The 20,181-nt window shown below is 36.9% G+C and overlaps 2 protein-coding genes across 2 annotated transcripts; one reads left to right on the forward strand and one right to left on the reverse strand.

Annotated features, from left to right (window-relative positions):
* Nucleotides 1-3: 3 nt before the first annotated feature.
* cUnh8orf76 (chromosome Un C8orf76 homolog) lies at nucleotides 4-3,787 on the reverse strand. The gene is made up of 6 exons (XM_081388605.1): nucleotides 3,260-3,787; nucleotides 2,633-2,728; nucleotides 2,411-2,554; nucleotides 2,054-2,340; nucleotides 1,815-1,947; nucleotides 4-341 (listed from the first exon to the last, which is right to left on the reverse strand). Exons 1-6 carry the CDS (start codon nucleotides 3,362-3,364, stop codon nucleotides 198-200), a joined length of 909 nt encoding a protein of 302 aa, XP_081244731.1. The 5' UTR covers nucleotides 3,365-3,787; the 3' UTR covers nucleotides 4-197.
* Nucleotides 3,788-4,172: 385 nt separating this feature from the next.
* On the forward strand, nucleotides 4,173-20,079 carry dcaf13 (ddb1 and cul4 associated factor 13). The gene is made up of 11 exons (XM_081388329.1): nucleotides 4,173-4,352; nucleotides 4,431-4,630; nucleotides 8,032-8,139; nucleotides 8,239-8,328; nucleotides 10,397-10,552; nucleotides 11,482-11,559; nucleotides 11,657-11,739; nucleotides 11,823-11,987; nucleotides 14,422-14,557; nucleotides 17,779-17,942; nucleotides 18,253-20,079. Exons 1-11 carry the CDS (start codon nucleotides 4,283-4,285, stop codon nucleotides 18,338-18,340), a joined length of 1,338 nt encoding a protein of 445 aa, XP_081244455.1. The 5' UTR covers nucleotides 4,173-4,282; the 3' UTR covers nucleotides 18,341-20,079.
* The last annotated feature ends 102 nt before the right edge of the window (nucleotides 20,080-20,181 follow it).

A 20,181-nucleotide genomic window follows, 5' to 3' on the forward strand; every position in this document is an offset into this window, starting at 1 on the left:
CCTGAAGCTTCCCACTGGTGCTAGAGCAGGTTATTGAGATGCTTAGTTTTAGTAAACAATGTGATGCTGTAAATAAGTATGTGCTTATTGCTTGAATTAGCAGATGCTTTATTGTGCTTTGTAAAAGCATGTAACTCCAATAAAACATATATATTCATTTGTAAATGTACAATCTCCTCCAGCTTTCTGTGCATGGATCAAGCTGCCGTCTCCTCCTGCAGTTTAGTGTGGAGTTTATTCCACCACCTGTCATCAAAGTCTTTAATATAAAGGCCCGATAAACTCTCTCCATCTTGGCTTTCCTCCCTCATCTTCTCCGGATTGAGGTCTTCTGCCATCACCTAATTTTTCATCAGAATAAATAAAATCAGTTTCTAATGTGAGACCATGGATTGTAATGTGTAATTCCGATATGTATAAATGTAGAGAATAAACTGGCTTGTGTTTTATGCATTACAATGAGTTGGATTCACTTTGTTGATTCAGAAAACCTTTCAAAGGAATGTCACTCTTCTGAGTGACACTTTCTTAAAATCTTACATTATTAATACAACATTTTGTTTTCTAAATCAAATAATAAAAAATTAAAGGTTAAATAATTGCCTCTTATATTGTCATTGTACTAAAATTATTAAAATTGAAAAAAAAAATTATCAGTATATTAGAATGATTCCTGAAGAATCACTTGACAGAAGACTGGATTAATGTCTGCTTAAACACAAACACACACATTCACTATATATGTGTATGTGTTATATATACTTTATACTACAGGGCCGTTGAATGCTTGAATCTGATTGGTTGACGAACGTTCTAAGGTGTGCATTATTTTCAGGGAAACGCACGGCTAAAGTAGTTCCAGGCAGGTCTTGACCACATTGCAGTTCCATATCACTTTGCGTAGTTAACGGTAATAACGGAAAATTGGATACAATTCATAACAAGAAAAAACATTTAGCTACATGCGCTTGATCTGGAATTTTCAGTGTCTAGCTTCACAATCAATGGAAACATGCGGTTTAATTTGAATAAATAAAGTATATAGTCCTATCTATAATCAATAGAAAACTAAACTGAATATAGGCTAAATAAATGGATAGTCCTGCAGCACGGATTATTATTGCAGATAAACAAATAAATAATTATTGATAGGCCTACTTGTTAAAAGGGCTTTGTGTTTCATTTATTTGGCTAGTCTGTCATCTGTCAATAATAGAAAAAAAAAAAGAATGAATTCGAATTAATTAAAAGGAATTGAATAAATAAATAAATAATAATATTGACGATTTGACGCACATGCTTTTCTGTCTCATTATCGTAACATCTCTCTCTAATAACTGCATTAATAACTGGGGACACACTTTAAGGCCGGTTATGAATGTAATTTGATACGCATGACTGATCATGCCCAAACGCGTGTTCAGCGCGTTCAGTCTGTGTTCAAAGTCGGTGTTTAAAATCTGCTGGAGTCGATGAAAACAGTCAGAGAATGTGTCAGCTAGTCGTGTGTCCCCAGCATTAGTCTGCTATCAGTGGCTCAAACCTCCGTTACTAACTCTAAAATGACGTTTTGGAATTAGCAACGGAGGCATTGGATTAGATGCGTAAGAAATTAGACCTACATACAAGAGCGTTTTAATGACAAAAACTTCTTGAAATACATAATCTGAACAATGTTTCGAGGTGTGGCAACTGTAGTATAAGCGGAATAATTGACTTCAGGCCGTCAATTATTCCTTACTTATATGTTTACCAATATATTATACACACACAATGTTTTTTTCTCTCTATTAAAGTGGTTATTGTTGTCTGACCTCAGAGGTTGTTTGAATCATTTTCTCCGTTGGCTGCAGAGCATGTAGAGCTTCCTCAATGTCTTGTAGAGCCCTCTGGCTGTTCTCCAGAACGAATGAGAACTGCTGAATCCGCAGGATTTCAATTAGCAGCCTGACGAATATCACAAGATGAACAAACTCAGCACTGAATGAATTAATCTATTAACATTCAAGTCAATAAATACACAGCCAGTTCTCTTGTTGTTGACATACAGTACCTTGTTCTAATCAAGCACATGATGGTCTTTAGTGCTAAAATGTTATTTGTCCCCCGCTGCTTCTCGTGTTCTTCCTCAGTGCTGGATCTCTCTGGACCGCTATCAGACTCCAGGAGTCTCTGGAAGCTCATGGCCAGGTTCAGCCAGTGCCATGGATGATACGGATGAAGGCAGCACAGCTGCTGCAGGCTGGAGATGCTGTTTGTCAGCTCCCTGTAGTGATCATGAATACTCAGTTCCAGCTGAAGGACACAGGTGAGGTGACAGGTGTTGGATACTTCTGTCCTCTGTCAATAAAACACAATAAATCAGCGAAAGGATAAACAGAAGTTGGAGTTAGTGATTTAATATATTTACCAGTTTCTCACAGGCATTTAGAGCCTCTTCTTTTTTCCCCAGATGACAGCAGCATCGTGCGATCCCTTCGAGCACATCTCTCTTCACTGATGCGTTTCCTTCAGGTACCAGAGAGAGGCAGGATACATACTCATCCAGAGCCACCTGTCATTGACACAACTGACAAATGAGCTCATGAATCAGATAACAGTGAGAGCAAATGCTGAATTCAGCTCTTTATACCTGATACCGTTTCCTCCTGTAGGCCAGATCACCTCGAAACTTGAGGGATTTCTGTTCTTCTAATGCATCCTCGACATTTCCATCTGCACAAAACCACTAGATACGATAAAACAAAGAAAAATGTGAACTAGCAGAATTTTGTATTATTTATTTAATACCTGAAAAGGCACTTATATATTTATATTCTCTCATATATTTTTTCACAGACTACACCAGGAGCAACATTCAACACACATAACATGCACATAACACAAAGAATGTATGTGTGTGGGTGTATGTATGTTTTCCTAGCATTCCTGTGTTTTCCATGACCGTGTGAACGCTTCAGAAACACCTGCATAATTATACGTTAGGATAATTATCATAATAAATCATATATAATTATAACCAATGTTATATAGTACGTTAAGTTAACATCAGCACATATTTAATTCATGATTATAATTAGGTGAAATATTACTGATCAAAATTCTCACATACTAACATGGTACTGTAGTAATGCCATGGTTGTCTTTTAAGTAACAGAGTGAAAGTAAAATGCTATGTAAATAGTGGGGAACATGTAACGTTACCATTTCTTTACCATGGTATCAGTAGTTTCTTGTAAGTGTCGAGTGTGATACCCACCAGAGGTTCGCAGAGTTTGGGCTCGTAGGTGGGCAGAGCAGCCGAGACTCTGTTCCGTGATTCCTCAAACACAGAATCATCAAAAGTGCTGCCCAGAATCTCCATGATAAAAACACGCGTGTCAGTCAGGCTCACTGCAGACTCTCCTCACACACTCATGAAGCACGTAATGGAACACGTGATCGTCAAAGCAACTGCGCAAACATTCCAGAATTTTTTTTTTGTGAGCAGGAATTTGTTCGTATATCAAAACCATAGATCAAAAAACGTAATATCCTTTCATGAGAAGGAAGCTGAATCCAATGAGACATAAATGTTATGCCTCTAGAGGGCGCATTGTGGCTCAAAAAGCCCAATCCTCCTTTAAGTCGCATCTAAATCTCAGCACGATTTTTTTGCTAAGAAGCATAATATTTCATCTATTCATTTCAAATTGACTTGTTTCTGATACAAAAAAGGGAAAACTGACTCTTAAAAACGCATTTTAAGGTATTTTAAAAAAAACGTCTGTCTTCAACAAACGACTCTGTTTGGTCAATCATGATACAATGCTTAGAAAAACAACGTGTACCACGTGATAGCGCCGTTTGCGTGGACGATATTTTCTACAAGGTGAAAATGTAGTCTTTTAATTTCTGACTTGATAGTCACTTGATAAAATGTTTTAAAATAATAATTTTCTATTTAGACGTCAGACATAACGCCGCTATATACCCTCCAGTATTTTTTTGGAAGTTGTTCTACTGTTTGATTTCTCTATCAAAACAATAAATATACTTATGTTAAATATTTAAATATATTATAAATAAACACTTTTGCGTCTATGAAATTGAGTATATCGTTAAACAATAATGAAAAGCAAAGGTTTATTTAAAAATGTTTTTTTAAAAACATTTGCAGCACCCGGATGTCTGACGTCACATTCGTGCGCGCTACGTCATACAAACACATGGTCCTACATTTCTCTGAACGCTGCAGATCTGGTCAAGATTTGTTTGGGGTTTAATCTTATAATCAGTTGGGATGAAAGTTAAAGTGCTTTGTAGAAACCCGGACGATTATGTTCGAGAGACAACCAGAGATATACAGAGAGGTATGTAAACATGAAGTGATTATATGAAGGTGGTGTTGTATTAGGAAGTATACTAACTTGAGTGTGTTCCCTATCTAGTGCCTAGGAACTATGACCCGACCCTACATCCTTTTGAGGTACCCAGGGAATATACCAGAGCCCTGAATGCCACTAAACTTGAGAGGGTGTTTGCCAAACCCTTTGTGGCTTCACTAGATGGGCACAGAGATGGCATCAGCTGCATCGTCAAACACTCCAAAAGTCTTTCAACAGTCTTATCTGGTGCCTGTGATGGGGAGGTAAAGCCTTTACCTTGGTATTAGGCTCTTTAATTGAGCATGTTCTGTCAAGATGTTTACAGTTCACTGATTCTTGGGAATTTGGATAAAACAGGTTTTAATTTTGAAAATAAAAAGTTAGTAAAATTACAAAATCTGAAGATATATTATTATTGACCAAGGTCTTGGCTGTTCAGCAATATATCGGTGCAACCTCCTCATTTTGTATTTTTTTCATAAAATAGGCGTTTTTCCAGTTATTACTTTGTTTTTGTCAACACCGTCAGACACAATAAAAAGCAAATCATTTTTTATTTATTTGGTCTAATATGTATTTAGAGTTTTTAAATCATTATCTGGCATTCTTAGTACACATATTTGCTGTTAAGTGTTAAATATTCACTTTTTTTCATGTTTTATTCTGTTTCACGTGTACCCCTTTAAAAGATCTAACATCATACAACGTTTATTTTAAGCCTAAATAGAAAAAGTTATGTTTTTTTATTTAACAAACATATTTTTTGTATTAAAAGATAACATTACTTTAATAACTCAACAGCACTGAAGAAACATATTGTAAGCATATTCATTTAAAACAAATAAAACTCCCTCTGACGGTGGTGACTTTAGAACTGACGGTGGTGACAGTGGCCTCATTACAACATACAATTACAAAATTTATACAACTCAAGTCAATGGCTTCTTGCTTATCAACTTTATTTAACTATTTGGTCCAAAAAATAACAATCCTGAGCACTGTGATAAACATTTAGCCTGCCTACTCCGAGCTGGATCGAGTATGGCCTGATCCAACGGACTGTTTGGGGGAGTTTCTAGGTGATCTGAGCCCTTTCTCTTACGTTCTCTTGATACTTTTTGTCTATGTTTCCAAGCCTTTCTCTGACTTCTCTTTTCCCTTTCATTCAAGTCATTGCTATTTTTTTAGCTTTCCTTCCTCCACCCTCTTCTTCCATCTTTGCCTTTCCGTTCTGAGGTATTCCTCCTTTAAAGGAGAACTTGGCAACTTTTTTAACTTAATAAAACTGTCTAGAAATAATTTGGATGGTTAAACAACCTGTTCTGGTGATATTGGTGACTTTCCCCGCTCCCCCCAAATTGGAAGTCTCGTGAGAAGCGAGAACGAGAAGCGAGAAACATGAACTGCTTTACGGCAATTCGACATAAACACATGCCATATGATACTGTGTATGATGTATTACCCACCTCGGTAGACATAGCTCCACACGACAAAGTTGGCCGGCTACGATAATAACATATGCACGTGAGCAGTGGTAGAAAGGGGGAGGAGGGTGCCTCAAGTGAGTTTTTTTTTACGACTGTGTTGTGAAATATACGGCCCACAGCTGTAGGGGGAGCTCTTTGAGAAAACACGCGACAACAAAAGTGAAGATCAGCGAAGAAATTACTAGAGTTGCCGAGTTCTGTTTTAACTCTTCCTCACTGTGTATTATCTCTCTCCGCTTCTTTTGATATTCCCTGTTTCTTCTCCTCCACAGATAGCTGCTACCTAGCCATAACTTCCTAAAATACACAAAGTCAAAGTTGACCTAGAGTAATGACTATGAAATTGGGGGGGGGAATTACAGTGAATGTTAGATTTGGTTAAATGTTGTCATGCCATTTTCATTTGGCTTTAGTCATGGGAGATGCATAGCCTACAAGGGATATTGTATGTGCTATATAGGTAGGTAGTAGGTGCACTATGTGCATCCCAAATGACGTAAGCCAAATGTACATGGCATAATAGTGAATTGAGAGAGAGGGAAGGTTACCAATGGTTATACCGCAGTTAGGTCCGGTCTAATTACACTGAACAAAATTATAAACGCAACACTTTTGTTTTTGCCCCCATTTTTCATGAGCTGAACTCAAAGATCTCATACTTTTTCTATGTACACAAAAAGCCTATTTCTCTCAAATACTGTTCACAAATCTGTCTAAATCTGTGTTAGTGAGCACTTCTCCTTTGCCGAGATAATCCATCCACCTCACAGGTGTGGCATATCAAGATGCTGATTAGACAGCATGATTATTGCACAGGTGTGCCTTAGGCTGGCCACAATTAAAGGCCACTCTAAAATGTGCAGTTTCATCACACAGCACATTGCAACAGATGTCGCAAGTTTTGAGGGAGCCTGCAATTGGCATGCTAACTGCAGAGAAACGTCCAAGGCGTTTTAGAGAAACTTGTGTTCGTGAGGATGTTCATGGATATCCACGAACATCCTCACTCTCACTCGTGCTATATTGCTTAATAGTAGCATGCGGTGTAGGCCTGTATGTAAGAAATATAGGGAGAATTACATAAATACAAATATAAAACAGGTTAATGAAACATTACAGGCCATATTGGTATTTATTGTGATCAACAATTATATTCTAGCCTTCGTTGAGGATCATTTGGAGGTTTTTGTCACCACCGTCAGACTGTACGTCACCACCGTCAGACAGAAAACCTGATGGTGGTGACGTATGACGGTGGTGACAAAATCTATACTCTTTCACATGATATGCATGAGTTGTTCACATTAGCCATCTTTTTTTCCCTCTGTTGCTATCTACTTCAGACCTCTTCTTAAAAAGTATACATTTATGTCATAATCTAATCTAATATTTTTTTATACAAAAGAGACGGTGTTGACATGTTATGGTTGTGACAGTAGCAGTGTCCAAAAATATGAACAAGTCTAAGAGAAATTAGCAAACTTACAGGAGCTTGAGTGATCTTGAAGCATGCAGAAGAGTTGAAGGTTTGAAAATGGGGTCCCCAGGAATTAAGTTGACCTTGTAGTTGCCTGATTTTATTGCTTTTTATAAATATCTGACGGTGGTGACGAATATGTGGGACACATTTTGAGCAACCACAAAATAATTGTAATATGTATTAAAAACTACAAACAGTGAGGTTTGAACAATATTTACTTTGTACTCTTTCATGTGGTAAAGATATTTTTCAATTTAATTATTACGTTTTGTTTTTTTAATCAAGTTGAAATGATTATCTCCTATCCGAGGACAACTGATTTTGTAGGCAATGGGCCAGCATATAATCATTAAATTAATACAAATTAAAAATAAACCTATAAAATAACCTTACATATGTGCAAAGGACCCTCTGATTATAACCTTGATTCTTTTTATTCATGAAAATGTTATTAATTTCCAACAGAATTAGCACTTTTCTTCGTGGGACATGTTTTATCCAAATTCCCAAGAATCAGTGAGTTACCATACAAGAACAACGTGCACGCCCAACATTCAATAATACAGTAAACAACAACACCAGGGGCACATAGAATTAACTTACATTTTGCAGTTACTTTACCAGTTAATCCAAGGAGTGTGTAAATGATCATCTAGATTCAGGATGGATGAGTGGATTCATGATTATTTTCTGACAGGTGAAAGTGTGGAACCTTCCTAAGCGGGAGTGTATGAGGACAGTTCAGGCTCATGAAGGATTTGTACGAGGAATGTGCTCCCGCTTTTGTGGCACCTCCTTTTTCACGGTATTTTCATCCTGCATATTCAGTGTTCTTCCTGATTTATACAGATGAAGACGATCCAGTTAGTAAGTGATTGTGCACTTATGTGATTCTGTGAAATAGGTAGGAGATGACAAGACCATCAAACAGTGGAACATGGAAGCACCAGGATATGGAGTTCGGGAGGAACCAATTAACACAATTCTGGGGAAGGTACAGTTTCAGCTTACATATTTTTTTTTTTAGGATTTTATAAACACACAAACACACACACGTTTCATAATTCTTGTAACCATTTTAAATATCACAAAAACTAATATCAACCTATAGTTAAAAATTAAATCTCAAGCTTACTGAAGACAAGTAGAACAAAGGAAGTAATTGCTAGCTTATAGAAAAACAAAATACAATAGAACAAAGACACAAATGAAATGGACCTACCTGATAAAGAAATGCGCATAAATTGTAAGTAATCACATGTATAGAAAACACTGCATAGTCTTCTCTGTGTAAATTAAATATACATTTATTCTTACTAAAGTAAAAAAATTATTTAGTCAAGAGCAGTGAGAGATTTTAAATGTTTTTGTTCGATTAACATTAATGACACAGACGACAGCAGGTATATTTGGCTGCTGTCACTTTAAGACTGAATGCACGGATCCAATATATTTGTGCGTTTTCTTTCTCAACTGGTAACGTTCACTTAAGACAAAATTGACTGTTTACTTGCAAAGATGGTCATTTTGACACACAAATATGTGTATTTAACCCATTAAGCCCAATTATACTCCTTTTCCACCAAAAAAGAATTGGTTCGGAACTGGTGCTGGTTCAAAGTTGGTTCAACTTGCGAACCTTCTCAGAACCTGTTTGTTTTTCCACTGACTAGAGAGCCCAGCGAACGACGTCGTTACGCCACTGTATACGTTGCCTTACGTCTTAGCTTTCCCAGAAACGCTTTCGCCAACTTCATGCATAACAATTACAATGGCAATTACTACATCGTCTTTCTGCAAATGTTTCTCCTGGCTTTGCGATCCTATATTGGGGTCAGAAGAAGACGTTTAGAACACATTTGTGCTGCACTTCTGGATTACTATAGACGGAGGTTACGTTCGAGAAGAAGTTCGATAATAACCCCGCCCCAGCCCCCGACGTAAGCATGACGTGGTAAAAGAACGGTTCTAGTCCAGCAAAGAGTTGGTGCCGCTTTGGAACCAATTTTCCTGGCCGAGAACCGGTTCTTTGGCTGTCGAAACACAAAGAACTGGTTCACGAGTAGTCACCGGTTCCGAACCGGCACCAGCACTGCCTTGGTGGAAAAGGGTTATTAGACGGCATAAACTTGCTTCACGCGCTTTATGAGCAGCGGCTTCACGTGTTTACGTTTACACACACAGCACGTGCATATAGCGAAATTAGTTGTCTTTCGTTAAACTAATCCATATGAATTGAACGGTTTAGTCCAAATTTTCTGAAGAGATTCAATCATTTTATAAAATGAACAGATTGAATTTAGGCTTTTATTCACATATAAACATTGATCAGTGAACATCAACAGAAGCTCAACCGAACCTGCTTGACACGTGAGAACAAACCTCATCGCTTCTTGCTCAATGTGCTTCGTAACACGAGAATTAACTTCACTGGTTCTTGCGGAAGCTCAATCGTGATGTGTAACATGAGAATGAACCTCATTGGTTCTCGCACATCAAGCGAACATGCTTCTATTTACCGAAACTGATTGATGAATGTTTATGTGAATAAAAGCCTAAATTCAATCTGTTCATCATAAAGCGATTGAGTCTCTTCAGAAAATTTTGGACTAAACCGCTCAATTCATATGGATTAGTTTTATGATCTCTTTATGAACTTTTTGAAGCGTCAAAGTGGTAGTTGCGTAGCTGTCAATGGAGGGGCAGAAAGCTCTCAGATTTCATTAAAAAGATCTTCATTTGTGTTCCGAAGATGAGCGAAAGGCTTACGGGTTTGGAACGACAGGAAGGCGAGTAATTAATGAGGGAATTTTCATTTTTGATTAACTATCCATTTAAAAAAGCAGGCAAACGATAAGCTTTCGTGACCGTGCAGCACAGCAACAGTGAGCATAAAGACGATAGTCCAAAATCTCTACCGGTTGACAAATATCTACCAGTTAATCGTGTCTACCGGTATATTGCCCAGTGCCCACCCTTAATATGCACATACTTTTAAGGTTGTGTACTTTAGGAGCTCAGCTCATGTTTTCAGCTTCTAACAGGTCTGATGTGTTTCGCAGGCGGTGTTCACTGGCATTGACCACCACCATAGAGAGGGCACGTTCGCAACCTGTGGGCAGACTGTGGATATCTGGGATGAGCAGAGAAGCAGTCCCATCCGCTCCTTCAGCTGGGGTGTGGACAGCTTCAGCTCCGTCCGCTACAACCCTGTGGAGGTGAGCAACAAATTCAACTTAATTTCAGTTTAAATCTGTGGACCCTCATAATATGTATACTCCTAGACAAAAAATGGGCCAAGCCAAAAATTGCAAAATATTTAGTGGTCTTTTAATAGACTTAAACATTTTAATCATAAATCACTGCTCAGGAAACTAGCAAGAATTCACAAACACTGTAGATAAAGTAACTTAGCGCAGAATAGCCTTCCCGACTTGCAGACAGCTTTTTACAGAAGGAAGAGTCAGTGTTGTGCCACTCAATGTTATAATGGCTTCAAACCGTTCTTTGGTAGTTGATGTTTCCCAGTTCGTTTGAGTTTAATGTGAGACCAAATAATCACTATAGGGTTCAAATCTGGACTCTGACCAGGCCAAAACACCAGCCTGATGAACTTGTTCTCAAGCCACTTCTTGGTTGTCTTCGCAATTTGGGCAGGAGCATTGCTGAACAATAACATCTGATCATTCCTCATTTGTGGGAAGCAAGCTATTCTGCAATATTCTCCAGTACTCCAAAGCATTAAATGACTTTTCACAGTGAAGCAGCTCACCAACACCAGCAGCTAAAAGGTTCCGCACACACACTTCCCATATTCTGCCAAAAACTTAATTCAGTCTTTGATGATTTTCTGAGACAGCAGTGGATTTTTAAGTAGTGCATTTGCTTAAATTTTACTAATTTCCAGGCCAATAATTTGTCGTTAAGGCAATTAAAAGCTTAGTGTTTAGCCATTTTGGGCTTTTTCTTTGCCCATTTATTTATTTTTTGCCCAGGAGTGTATTGATTTAAATGAGTCATGAGGCAAAACAGGGAGGTTTTTACCATCCAAGGGGTTAATGGAAGTTATTGAGTAGTTTAGACATCAAATGCCACACATTTCTTTAATTTCATTTATCACCAGTAATTGTCCCATTGTCCTTTGCAGACCGAACTTCTCGCCAGCTGCGCATCAGACAGAAGTGTAGTCTTGTATGACACCAGAGAATCTGCACCACTCAGAAAGGTCTGCAATGTTTTTACTTTTCACCCACAACTTCTACTTTTCAACTGCATGGCCGAATAGTTCCATTAATGACCACAATGAAATGACACTGTTTCAGGTTATCATGCAATTGAGAAGCAACACACTTTGCTGGAACCCAATGGAAGCGTTTTATTTTACCTGTGCCAATGAAGATTATAAGTGAGTTCATTTGAGTGTAAACCTTTACATTAAAAATGAAATGAGTAAATAAATCATGTCACCTTTTTCTGTTTCTTCCACAGTCTTTATACATATGACATAAGGCATCTGGATGTTCCTGTGACTGTGCACATGGATCATGTATCCGCTGTGCTGGATGTGGATTATTCACCTACAGGAAGGGAGTTTGTATCCGCCAGCTTTGACAAAACTGTTCGCATCTTTCAGAAAGACAAAGGCCACAGCAGGTGAGTGTGGTGCGGAAAGGCTAACGAGATCTGTAATGTCGTGGAGAAAGTGTTTTGTATTTTTATAAAGTCTTAAATTCATAAAGTGGTGTTAAATGTTGCATGCATCTCAAATTTTTTGTTTTATTTTCCTGTACAACTATACATCCTTAAATCAATACACAGCAGGGTGTCCGCGGATCCTTAAAAAGTCTTAAATTAGATTTTTAAAATTTAAGGCCTTTAAAAGTCTTAAAAAGTCTTATTTTTACTTATGAAAGGTCTTAAATTTTAGATGGCAATTTGACTTAAACATATCTAAATGTTTTCTAAATTAGAACCATCTAATTAGCGTACCTTTTTTATTTATTATTCTTTCTTCGTGGATTTGCTTGTTCACGTGACATTTCGCGTCATTCGCGGCAGCGTTACGTCCGTCTCCTGCACGCGCGAAACAGGAGGAGAGAAGGAGAAGTGAGTTGGTAAATGTCAGTTCAGTTCTAAGTTCAGTCTTTATGTTCGCAGTGGTGTGCGATGTGTATTGTCTATTATGATATTGTAATCATTGTTTTAACGATGTACGAGGCACTGCGAGCTGACATCGCTTTTGTCTCTCGTGCTTTCACTGCGTGATGTGTGCAGTTATAACGTTAGGTAGGCTATGTTCCCATGAGTTTTTGTCTCATATTTATATCATATTATGTTGTTATCATAGACCTACAATATCACATCAGCAAGACTTCCATTTTCCCGTGCACAATTGCAAATGTGATTATTTATTTATATAACAGTTAAATTAACAATAAATTAACATTGTGAGTTAAATTTTATAAACAGTATTGTCAATATTGTTTGTTTCTGAAATTCACGAGAATTTCAAATTGAAGCCATAGCAGAGTCTCAATGCAACAGACAGCGATGAATTTTTTACTGGAATCCGCGTTTTGAACGAATCAATTTAATGATTCAATGAACAATCACTTGCTTCCCGAATGAATCAGCCGTTTGAACGAATTGGTTGAATGAATGACTCCCTCAACTCATTTATTAAAACAGTGACTTGCCGCCACCTACTGGCAGCTTTAGATTCACATTTAGAGTACTTTTTAATTAGAATGTTAAAATTAGAAATGGTTCATATTTAACAATCTCATAGCTTTATTTATGCAGTATTTAAATGCAGTGTAAATATATTAATGCCAGATCTGATGCCGCTTCTGTGTCACCTCTGCACTGCAAAGATGGATTTTGATTTAATGATTTAATTTGACTGGTAACAGTGGTATTGTGTAATTATTCTAATAGAAGTTAATTTGAATGTTAGAATTTGACATAAAAGGTGATGCATACATCCACACATGTCAATATATAGGTGAAAATGCCACTGGAAATCAATTTAAGATGGCAAATATTACCCCTTAATAAAAAATGTTAATTTCTGTCACTGCTGTGAACTGACCACTCCATAGAATATGAAAAAAATGAATATCTTCGTCAGTCAGCTATCAAAAACAGGCCTAAACCAGCCATGGCACCAAGCACAAAAACACAATCAGTAAAATATTATCTAATTATTACCCACAAAACTTTGAAAATATCGATCGAGACATATTTTGTCAATATTGCACACCCCCTAATGCATGGTATTAATTTTGATTTCTTCGGGTCTTAAAAAGGTCTTAAAAAGTCTTAAATTTGACTTAAAAAAATGTGCAGAAACCCTGACACAGTTGCTTGAGATGCAAAAGTATTTGAAGTCTTTTGAAATTGAACTAAATTAATTTTTTTGCTTAAAACAAGAACAACACTGCAAAAATGTGTTTGTCTTGTTTTCTCTCAAAAATATCAAACATTTCTTAAATCAAGATACATTAACGTGAGAAGAAAAATATATTGAATTCAGAAAAAAAACAAGTGCTTAAACCAATTAAAAAAATCTGTCAGTTGGGCAACAAAAATACTTAATTTAAAGGCAACCCATGATTATTTTTCTGACCCAATTAGCAGATATGTCTCCTTGTGTTAAGCATACTGGCATCATGGTCAAATTCCAGGATGACAATGTTAAGATTCATCAGGTTTAAATAATGAAAGAATGGTTGGGAGGGAGCATGAAGAATCATTTTCACACATGAATTGGCATCTTAAATTCAGACCTTAAAATTCATTGAAAGTCTTTGGGATGTGCTGGAGGAGACAGAGTTTTGTACTCTTGCATTGTCAATATAAGATCTTGACCAAAAATGTATGCACTTCTTGATGGAAATAAATGTTGTGATGTTATTTCCATGTTTTGTTTTGGTAAATATCTTTCTTGTATTGACAATGCAAGAGTCAAGCACTCTGTAAAGTCTCCTCCAGCACATCCCAAAGTCTTTCAATACATTTTCGGCCGGGCAGTGTGTGTGCATAAAGCAAATTTCTGGCATTACATGTAATTTCCCACAATCCTCAGGGAGGTGTACCACACCAAACGTATGCAGCATGTCATCAGTGTGAGATGGTCGGCTGACAACAAATACATCATGAGCGGTTCCGACGAGATGAACATTCGGCTGTGGAAGGCCAATGCCTCAGAGAAGCTCGGATTGGTGAGCGCTTGATCCCATTTTATATGCATTACAGACCCAAAAGAGGTTTTAACTCACTGACTACAGGTTCCATCCTCGTGATCGTAGAGTTTTGCGAGGGTGTTCACTTGTTGCAAAAGCACTCAGGTGGTTAATATGGGCCACATTTGGCCCTGTGGTCACCTGCCAAGCACTTAAAATGAATTACATCCACAAATCACTTTCATTAAGCACTTCTATGGCAGTCTGAAACCTGGCCAGGAAAAAGCTCTAGAGTTTTATGTCTCTTGTCAAAGCAACTCTTGTAATGGAGTAATGGCCCCAAAGTGCCTACACCTATTTCATAAAGTGAAGTTTGCTTACAAGGAAATCCGCACATGTCCATAGATGTTCTTTAAGATTGAGCCTCTTTTATGGTTCATATAGTTAAGAAACTCGAATAATTTTGCCCTCTGTCAAAAAATAGTATAGATCAGTGCTGGATGGTTCGGCTAAAATATTTTTCAGCCTTTTAATGGTATCTGATCTTGAAAGTTGCTTAAAAATAAGACATTGTGTTAAGGAGCCCCATTTCAAGTCAGGGGGAAAAATAATTGTTACATAACTGTCAAATGCGGTCCCTTTAAATAAACCTCACGTGGAAGCAACGCTTTTTGCTCTGCTGAGGCAGAGGTTGGTTTTGCTCCAGGTGAATGTAGTTTCTTCTACCCATCATCTCGTATCAGCTCTAGTTCATCTGATTCCCTCATGCGGTCCAGCATTGGCAAGTTTTTGGCTCCCGCCGGACTTTAAGAGAGAGATTTATTTTAATGCGTTTCACTTAAAGAGATCAGACACTCACTGCAGTTATCAGCAGTTTGAATCAGCCAATCACTTAAAGCAGGAAAAATAATGAAGACATTAAACTATCAGGCACATGAGAGTATTTAATTAAAGGAGCAGATGCTGAATCAAGAGTCTGATGACTGGAAGCTCTTTGGAGCTGGGTTTGGTTTGTTTTTGTTTTACTTTGCCATTTGATCGAGTGCCCATTTTACTATATTAATATGAAAATTTACTGTTTATGAAGTTGACCCTCTAAAAGTGGCTTTTTACAATCACAGTGTCATATGTCTGTTGTTTCAATTAAAGGGGCCATGTTTTACTGCCTTTTGTTTTATCCCTGAAGTCTACTTATAATGTTATTTACTTTGTATCTAATTTTCTGTTGAATTGCTGTTCATTTTTAATGAATTAAGCATTCCTGTATCTCAAATAGTTGAGTATAGCTCTATCTACGCCAAGGTCATGGGTTTAATTCCCAGGGAATGCATCATAACTGATAAAATGCATACCTTGAATGCAGCGCAAGTCACTTAGAATAAAAGTGTCTGCCAAATGCACAAGTGTTATATATGAAGCCCATTTTTGTAGTGTGGCATTTACCTGACTGAATCTATTTCAATCCTAAATATGAAAACACTCTGATTTGCAGTGTTATTTTAATAATATTTTTATATAGTTTTTATTAATATTCTTTTTCATTTTAATTTAAGTTTTAATAATTTTGCTATGTGCTTTTGTCATCGTTTTTTTTATGCTTCTAATATTAGTACAAATTTAGTTTTTGTTTAATTTCAGTTAGTCATTTTAGTTCACGTAAACTTATTTCAGTTTGTTGAAGGTTTTCCGTCTAATGTGTAAATTTCATTCTAGATAGCTTTATTTAAATAACCAAATTTTTTTTTTTTGTAGTTTTTAGGTAACAGTAAAGACATTGATTACAGTAAAAGTCGCTGGATAAGTATTCATCCGTTCTTGTTTAATCCTTGTGTTGCAACTTGTTTGCAATTTAAGAAACAACAACACATTTAAAATTCACATTTGAGGTTATTTTATTAATAAATCAAATAGAAATTCCAGAGGGATCCGATGGCTGAAATGCTAACTCGCTTGGTTTTTAGGACTACTAATACAATAGCTCTATGATGGGATGTCTCCATGGAAACCGCAGTGTCGTGTTTGTTTTCCCCCCTCATGTGAACGCTGTCAAGAAGTTCATAAATAAGAGTTAACAGGCCTTCAGATTTTCCTCCCGAGTGCTCTGATGGCATCAGCAGCTATTAGATTGCCCTAAACAAATTGAATTTGAGAAAATCATTGCTTTTAATTAGAATAAAAGCCCTTGGAATGGTGTGGAGTGAGACGCGCCAAGCCCGGGAGCCGCAGAAATTTTATGATAGAGAGATAGATGAGGAGCACTTTGGTGCATTTCTTCAACTGAAAAAAACTGCTGCTTTATATTGATTGCCAAACTAAAAACACTTCTCAAGATGTTGCATATTTTTGCTGCCACTGTTGTGTTACTGACGTTCATGAAGTGCATTCCTAAGGAATGTATACATTAATTAATTTAGAAGGCAGGTTGTGCCCATAGCAGAATCTTTTCTACTTTAGCAAAGTGTGTGTGTCAGGGGCGTTTCCTCCGAGGAGGCAAAACATAGGATGAGAAATAATAACCCATATTACAAGACCCCCTAAAGCATGCGCTGGGTTTGGTGGGGGGTAATTGAGAATGAATGGGGGAAAGTCACGTGAGAGGAGGCAATGCCTTTCATCGCGCTATGATTGGTATTTATGGTTGGATATGATTGGTTTGTGCGATAAATCCCACCTCTTGTTTTCATGCGCGTTTGCAAATTGGTCTGAATGATCAAAATGATAGTTTAGCTTTAATGGAAAGACTCAACCACTAAGATATCACGATTTCATGTCAAACTTGGCCTTCAAAGAAATGGCCTGAAAACATAAATGTTTTTATTTTTATTTTGAGGAATCAGCTTGGTGAAATTAAAGTTACATCAGGTCTGTGACAGTGTTTACCGAGCTTGATGTCTGATGATCCGAAAATAAGTTGACTGTTAAAAAGAACATCAGTTCACAAATTAAATGTATCGTTTAAATTGTTACTGCAGATAGTTATTATTTTGGAATAAACGTAAAAATGCTTAACAACACTAATTGGTTTTAATAAAAAGAACATTAATTGCATAATACAGTTAATGAATACAAAATAGAAAATATTTTTTTATGTTTATTTAACCAGGTAAATGTGACAACATAATGAAATTGGGACATGAATTTACATTTGATTTATTAAAAAGAAAAGTCTAATTTTGGAACATCACTGCATGCCACTGGTGTGTGTGTTTTGTTTGTGTGTGTGTAATATATGCCATTGACACAAGTCTCATTTCTCACAGCTCTCAACCCGAGAAAAAGCTGCCGCAAACTACAACAAGAAGCTGATCGAGAAGTTTCAGCACCACCCACAGGTGAGACGCATCGCCCGTCACCGCCACCTGCCCAGAGACGTCCTGAAACAGAAGAGAGAGCAGCGGGAGATGAAAGAAGCCCGCCGCAGGAAGTAAGTTCCTTTCACCAAATGTTAAGAGGTTTATCTTGAACAATCCTTGATCCAGGTTTTGTAACTGAGTTAAAGGTATAATTCACTCAAAAACGAACATTTTGTCATTTGCAGCAACACCTTTGCATTACATGCCATAACAGTTTCAACAATGTTCACTGTGGCTTGTTTGGAAAGACATGGAAAAATGACACTTCAACTTTAAATCTTTTGCCGTTTGGCTCCATTGTATTGGCAGTGAAAGGAAATGAATCCATGTTTGAGTTTGATCGGCATTCTGATTGTCTTTGCTTCTGCGTGTGTGTTTTAGGGAACAAAACGTCCGCAAACACAGCAAGCCGGGATCGGTTCCTCTGCTGACAGAAAAGGAGAAACATGTGGTGGCTGTTGTGGAGTAAGAGATGAATTAAAGAAGTGCTTTCGATGGATGGGTTTCTGTTCTCCACACACGGACACGCTCCGGAATATTCCACTCTTTTACTTCCATACTAAAACTTGTTTTGGTATATACAAGAACTTTCAGCATACTGCTGCATATTTCTAAAGAATTTTACATGGACACTCTGAGCGTGGAAATCATACTAGAATTGCTCTCTTTATAATTGGTTGAATATGAACAATAAAAACAATGTCTTCATCTGTGAATATTCACGTTTTGTTCCCTTTGCATTGATGTAAATGGGAACAGGACTGTTCCAAATGTGTTTCCATCACCTTCTACTATTATCAATTTGTAAATTAATTAATAAATGTACCTTGGAGCAAGTTTCCCTTGTAGGTGTTCTTGCTGATGTAGTGTGGGCTGCATTTGAAAGAAGCAGAGATCTGATGGTGGACTTCAATAGTTGCTATGGTAAGATTGCTGAGTATTGTCTCTCGCAAGTTTACATACAGACTTTAAATGCAAACCTGATGTTTTATGGTGTTTGTGTTATGTATAGTTGTTTGCTAATGTAAACCTGTGTGCTGTTTTTCTCATCCTATCAAAGACTTAATGCTCTAATGAGATATTAGACACTTCACCTTTTTAGTCTATAATCCTATCATCTCAATCTGCACTCATTTAAAACTGTTGCAGTCATTGCAAGCCAAAGGATGAATGGAGAGAATAAATATTGTCAGAAACAGGTGCTTTGGTTGTAATTTATAACTCATTAACATTATGAAATGAACAGATCAGTACCTGATGTACCTACATTTTATGTTCCACAAAGATTCAACACAAATTTGAATCTAACGGGCAAAAAAGCTAAATGAGGGTGCTCTACTACATATTAAAGAAAAAATAAAAAAATGAAAGAAAAGTTGGCACACCACAGCTCTAAAAATAGAAAAAAATGTATTTCATGTCCTCACCACAGGTGATGTTTCGAGGCTAGTGGCTCTTCATCAGACACAATTTTTAAATTCTTAAAATTGGTTTAAATATTTGACTAATGATCTAAGCATTACAACGATTACATAATGTAGTAATGTTTGATGTGATATTGATGTCATGCTAAATGTTGCTGTGGTAAAATAAACGTATCATAATCCCATTATGGAATCAGGAATCATCTCATTAATATTTAATTCATAAAAACATAAATATTAAGATTAAATTAAGTGGTGTTTTATTTGGCTCTCAATTGAAATGAGGTAGATGTTTTATTTTGCAGCTTATAATATTCTTAAAAGGATGTTGTAGTATTCCATGAAGGTGGTAATAAATCCACGCATTATCGGTCTATGCTTGTAGTCTGCAAGGAGCCCTTCTGAGGTTATTTTTAGAATTTATGGCTGATCCTGCTCGAATAAAGACTCCAGTCCGTTTTTTCACTATGATTTTCGACTGGATGTCAATGAAATTTCGAGTCCTACTATGGCAAAGGTTTAGATGAATATTCATAAGGTCATACTGACGTTGTGTCATCATGACCTTCCAATGGTCAGGTCTTGATGCTTCAATATTCATTGGTTCATGGTGATGCTGACGATGAGTTCTTATCTTTCACTGGTGTTGTTTTGGTTCCTGAATAACAGAATTGAAATGTTGGATTAGGATTTATCTGGCTAAACATATTTGGAAGATTTAATTTGAATGTATTATACACCTGTCAGTGTTGTGTACAGGAAAATAAAACAATTGGTTTTTGTCACTTTCTGTTCAGCGTTATTCTAGAAGGTTTATTAAATGCCAGGGAAAGTTGTTTCTTTATTATTTAGCATGGGAAACTTGATGATCTACAAACAGCCTACC

This window comes from Scardinius erythrophthalmus (genome assembly GCF_964197995.2).
Source record: "Scardinius erythrophthalmus genome assembly, chromosome: 16".
In the NCBI taxonomy this organism is placed as follows: Eukaryota; Metazoa; Chordata; class Actinopteri; order Cypriniformes; family Leuciscidae; genus Scardinius; species Scardinius erythrophthalmus.

Excerpts from the sequence above, each read along its gene's own strand:
- cUnh8orf76 (XM_081388605.1), bottom strand. The coding sequence starts at position 3,364 with ATGGAGATTCTGGGCAGCACTTTTGATGATTCTGTGTTTGAGGAATCA. Across the intron at positions 2,341-2,410 it reads TAAATGCCTGTGAGAAACTG|AGGACAGAAGTATCCAACAC; the intron begins GTAAATATATTA and ends TTTTATTGACAG. Across the intron at positions 342-1,814 it reads TGATTCAAACAACCTCTGAG|GTGATGGCAGAAGACCTCAA; the intron begins GTCAGACAACAA and ends ATGAAAAATTAG.
- dcaf13 (XM_081388329.1), top strand. The coding sequence starts at position 4,283 with ATGAAAGTTAAAGTGCTTTGTAGAAACCCGGACGATTATGTTCGAGAG. Across the intron at positions 4,353-4,430 it reads AACCAGAGATATACAGAGAG|TGCCTAGGAACTATGACCCG; the intron begins GTATGTAAACAT and ends TTCCCTATCTAG. Across the intron at positions 10,553-11,481 it reads TCCGCTACAACCCTGTGGAG|ACCGAACTTCTCGCCAGCTG; the intron begins GTGAGCAACAAA and ends TGTCCTTTGCAG.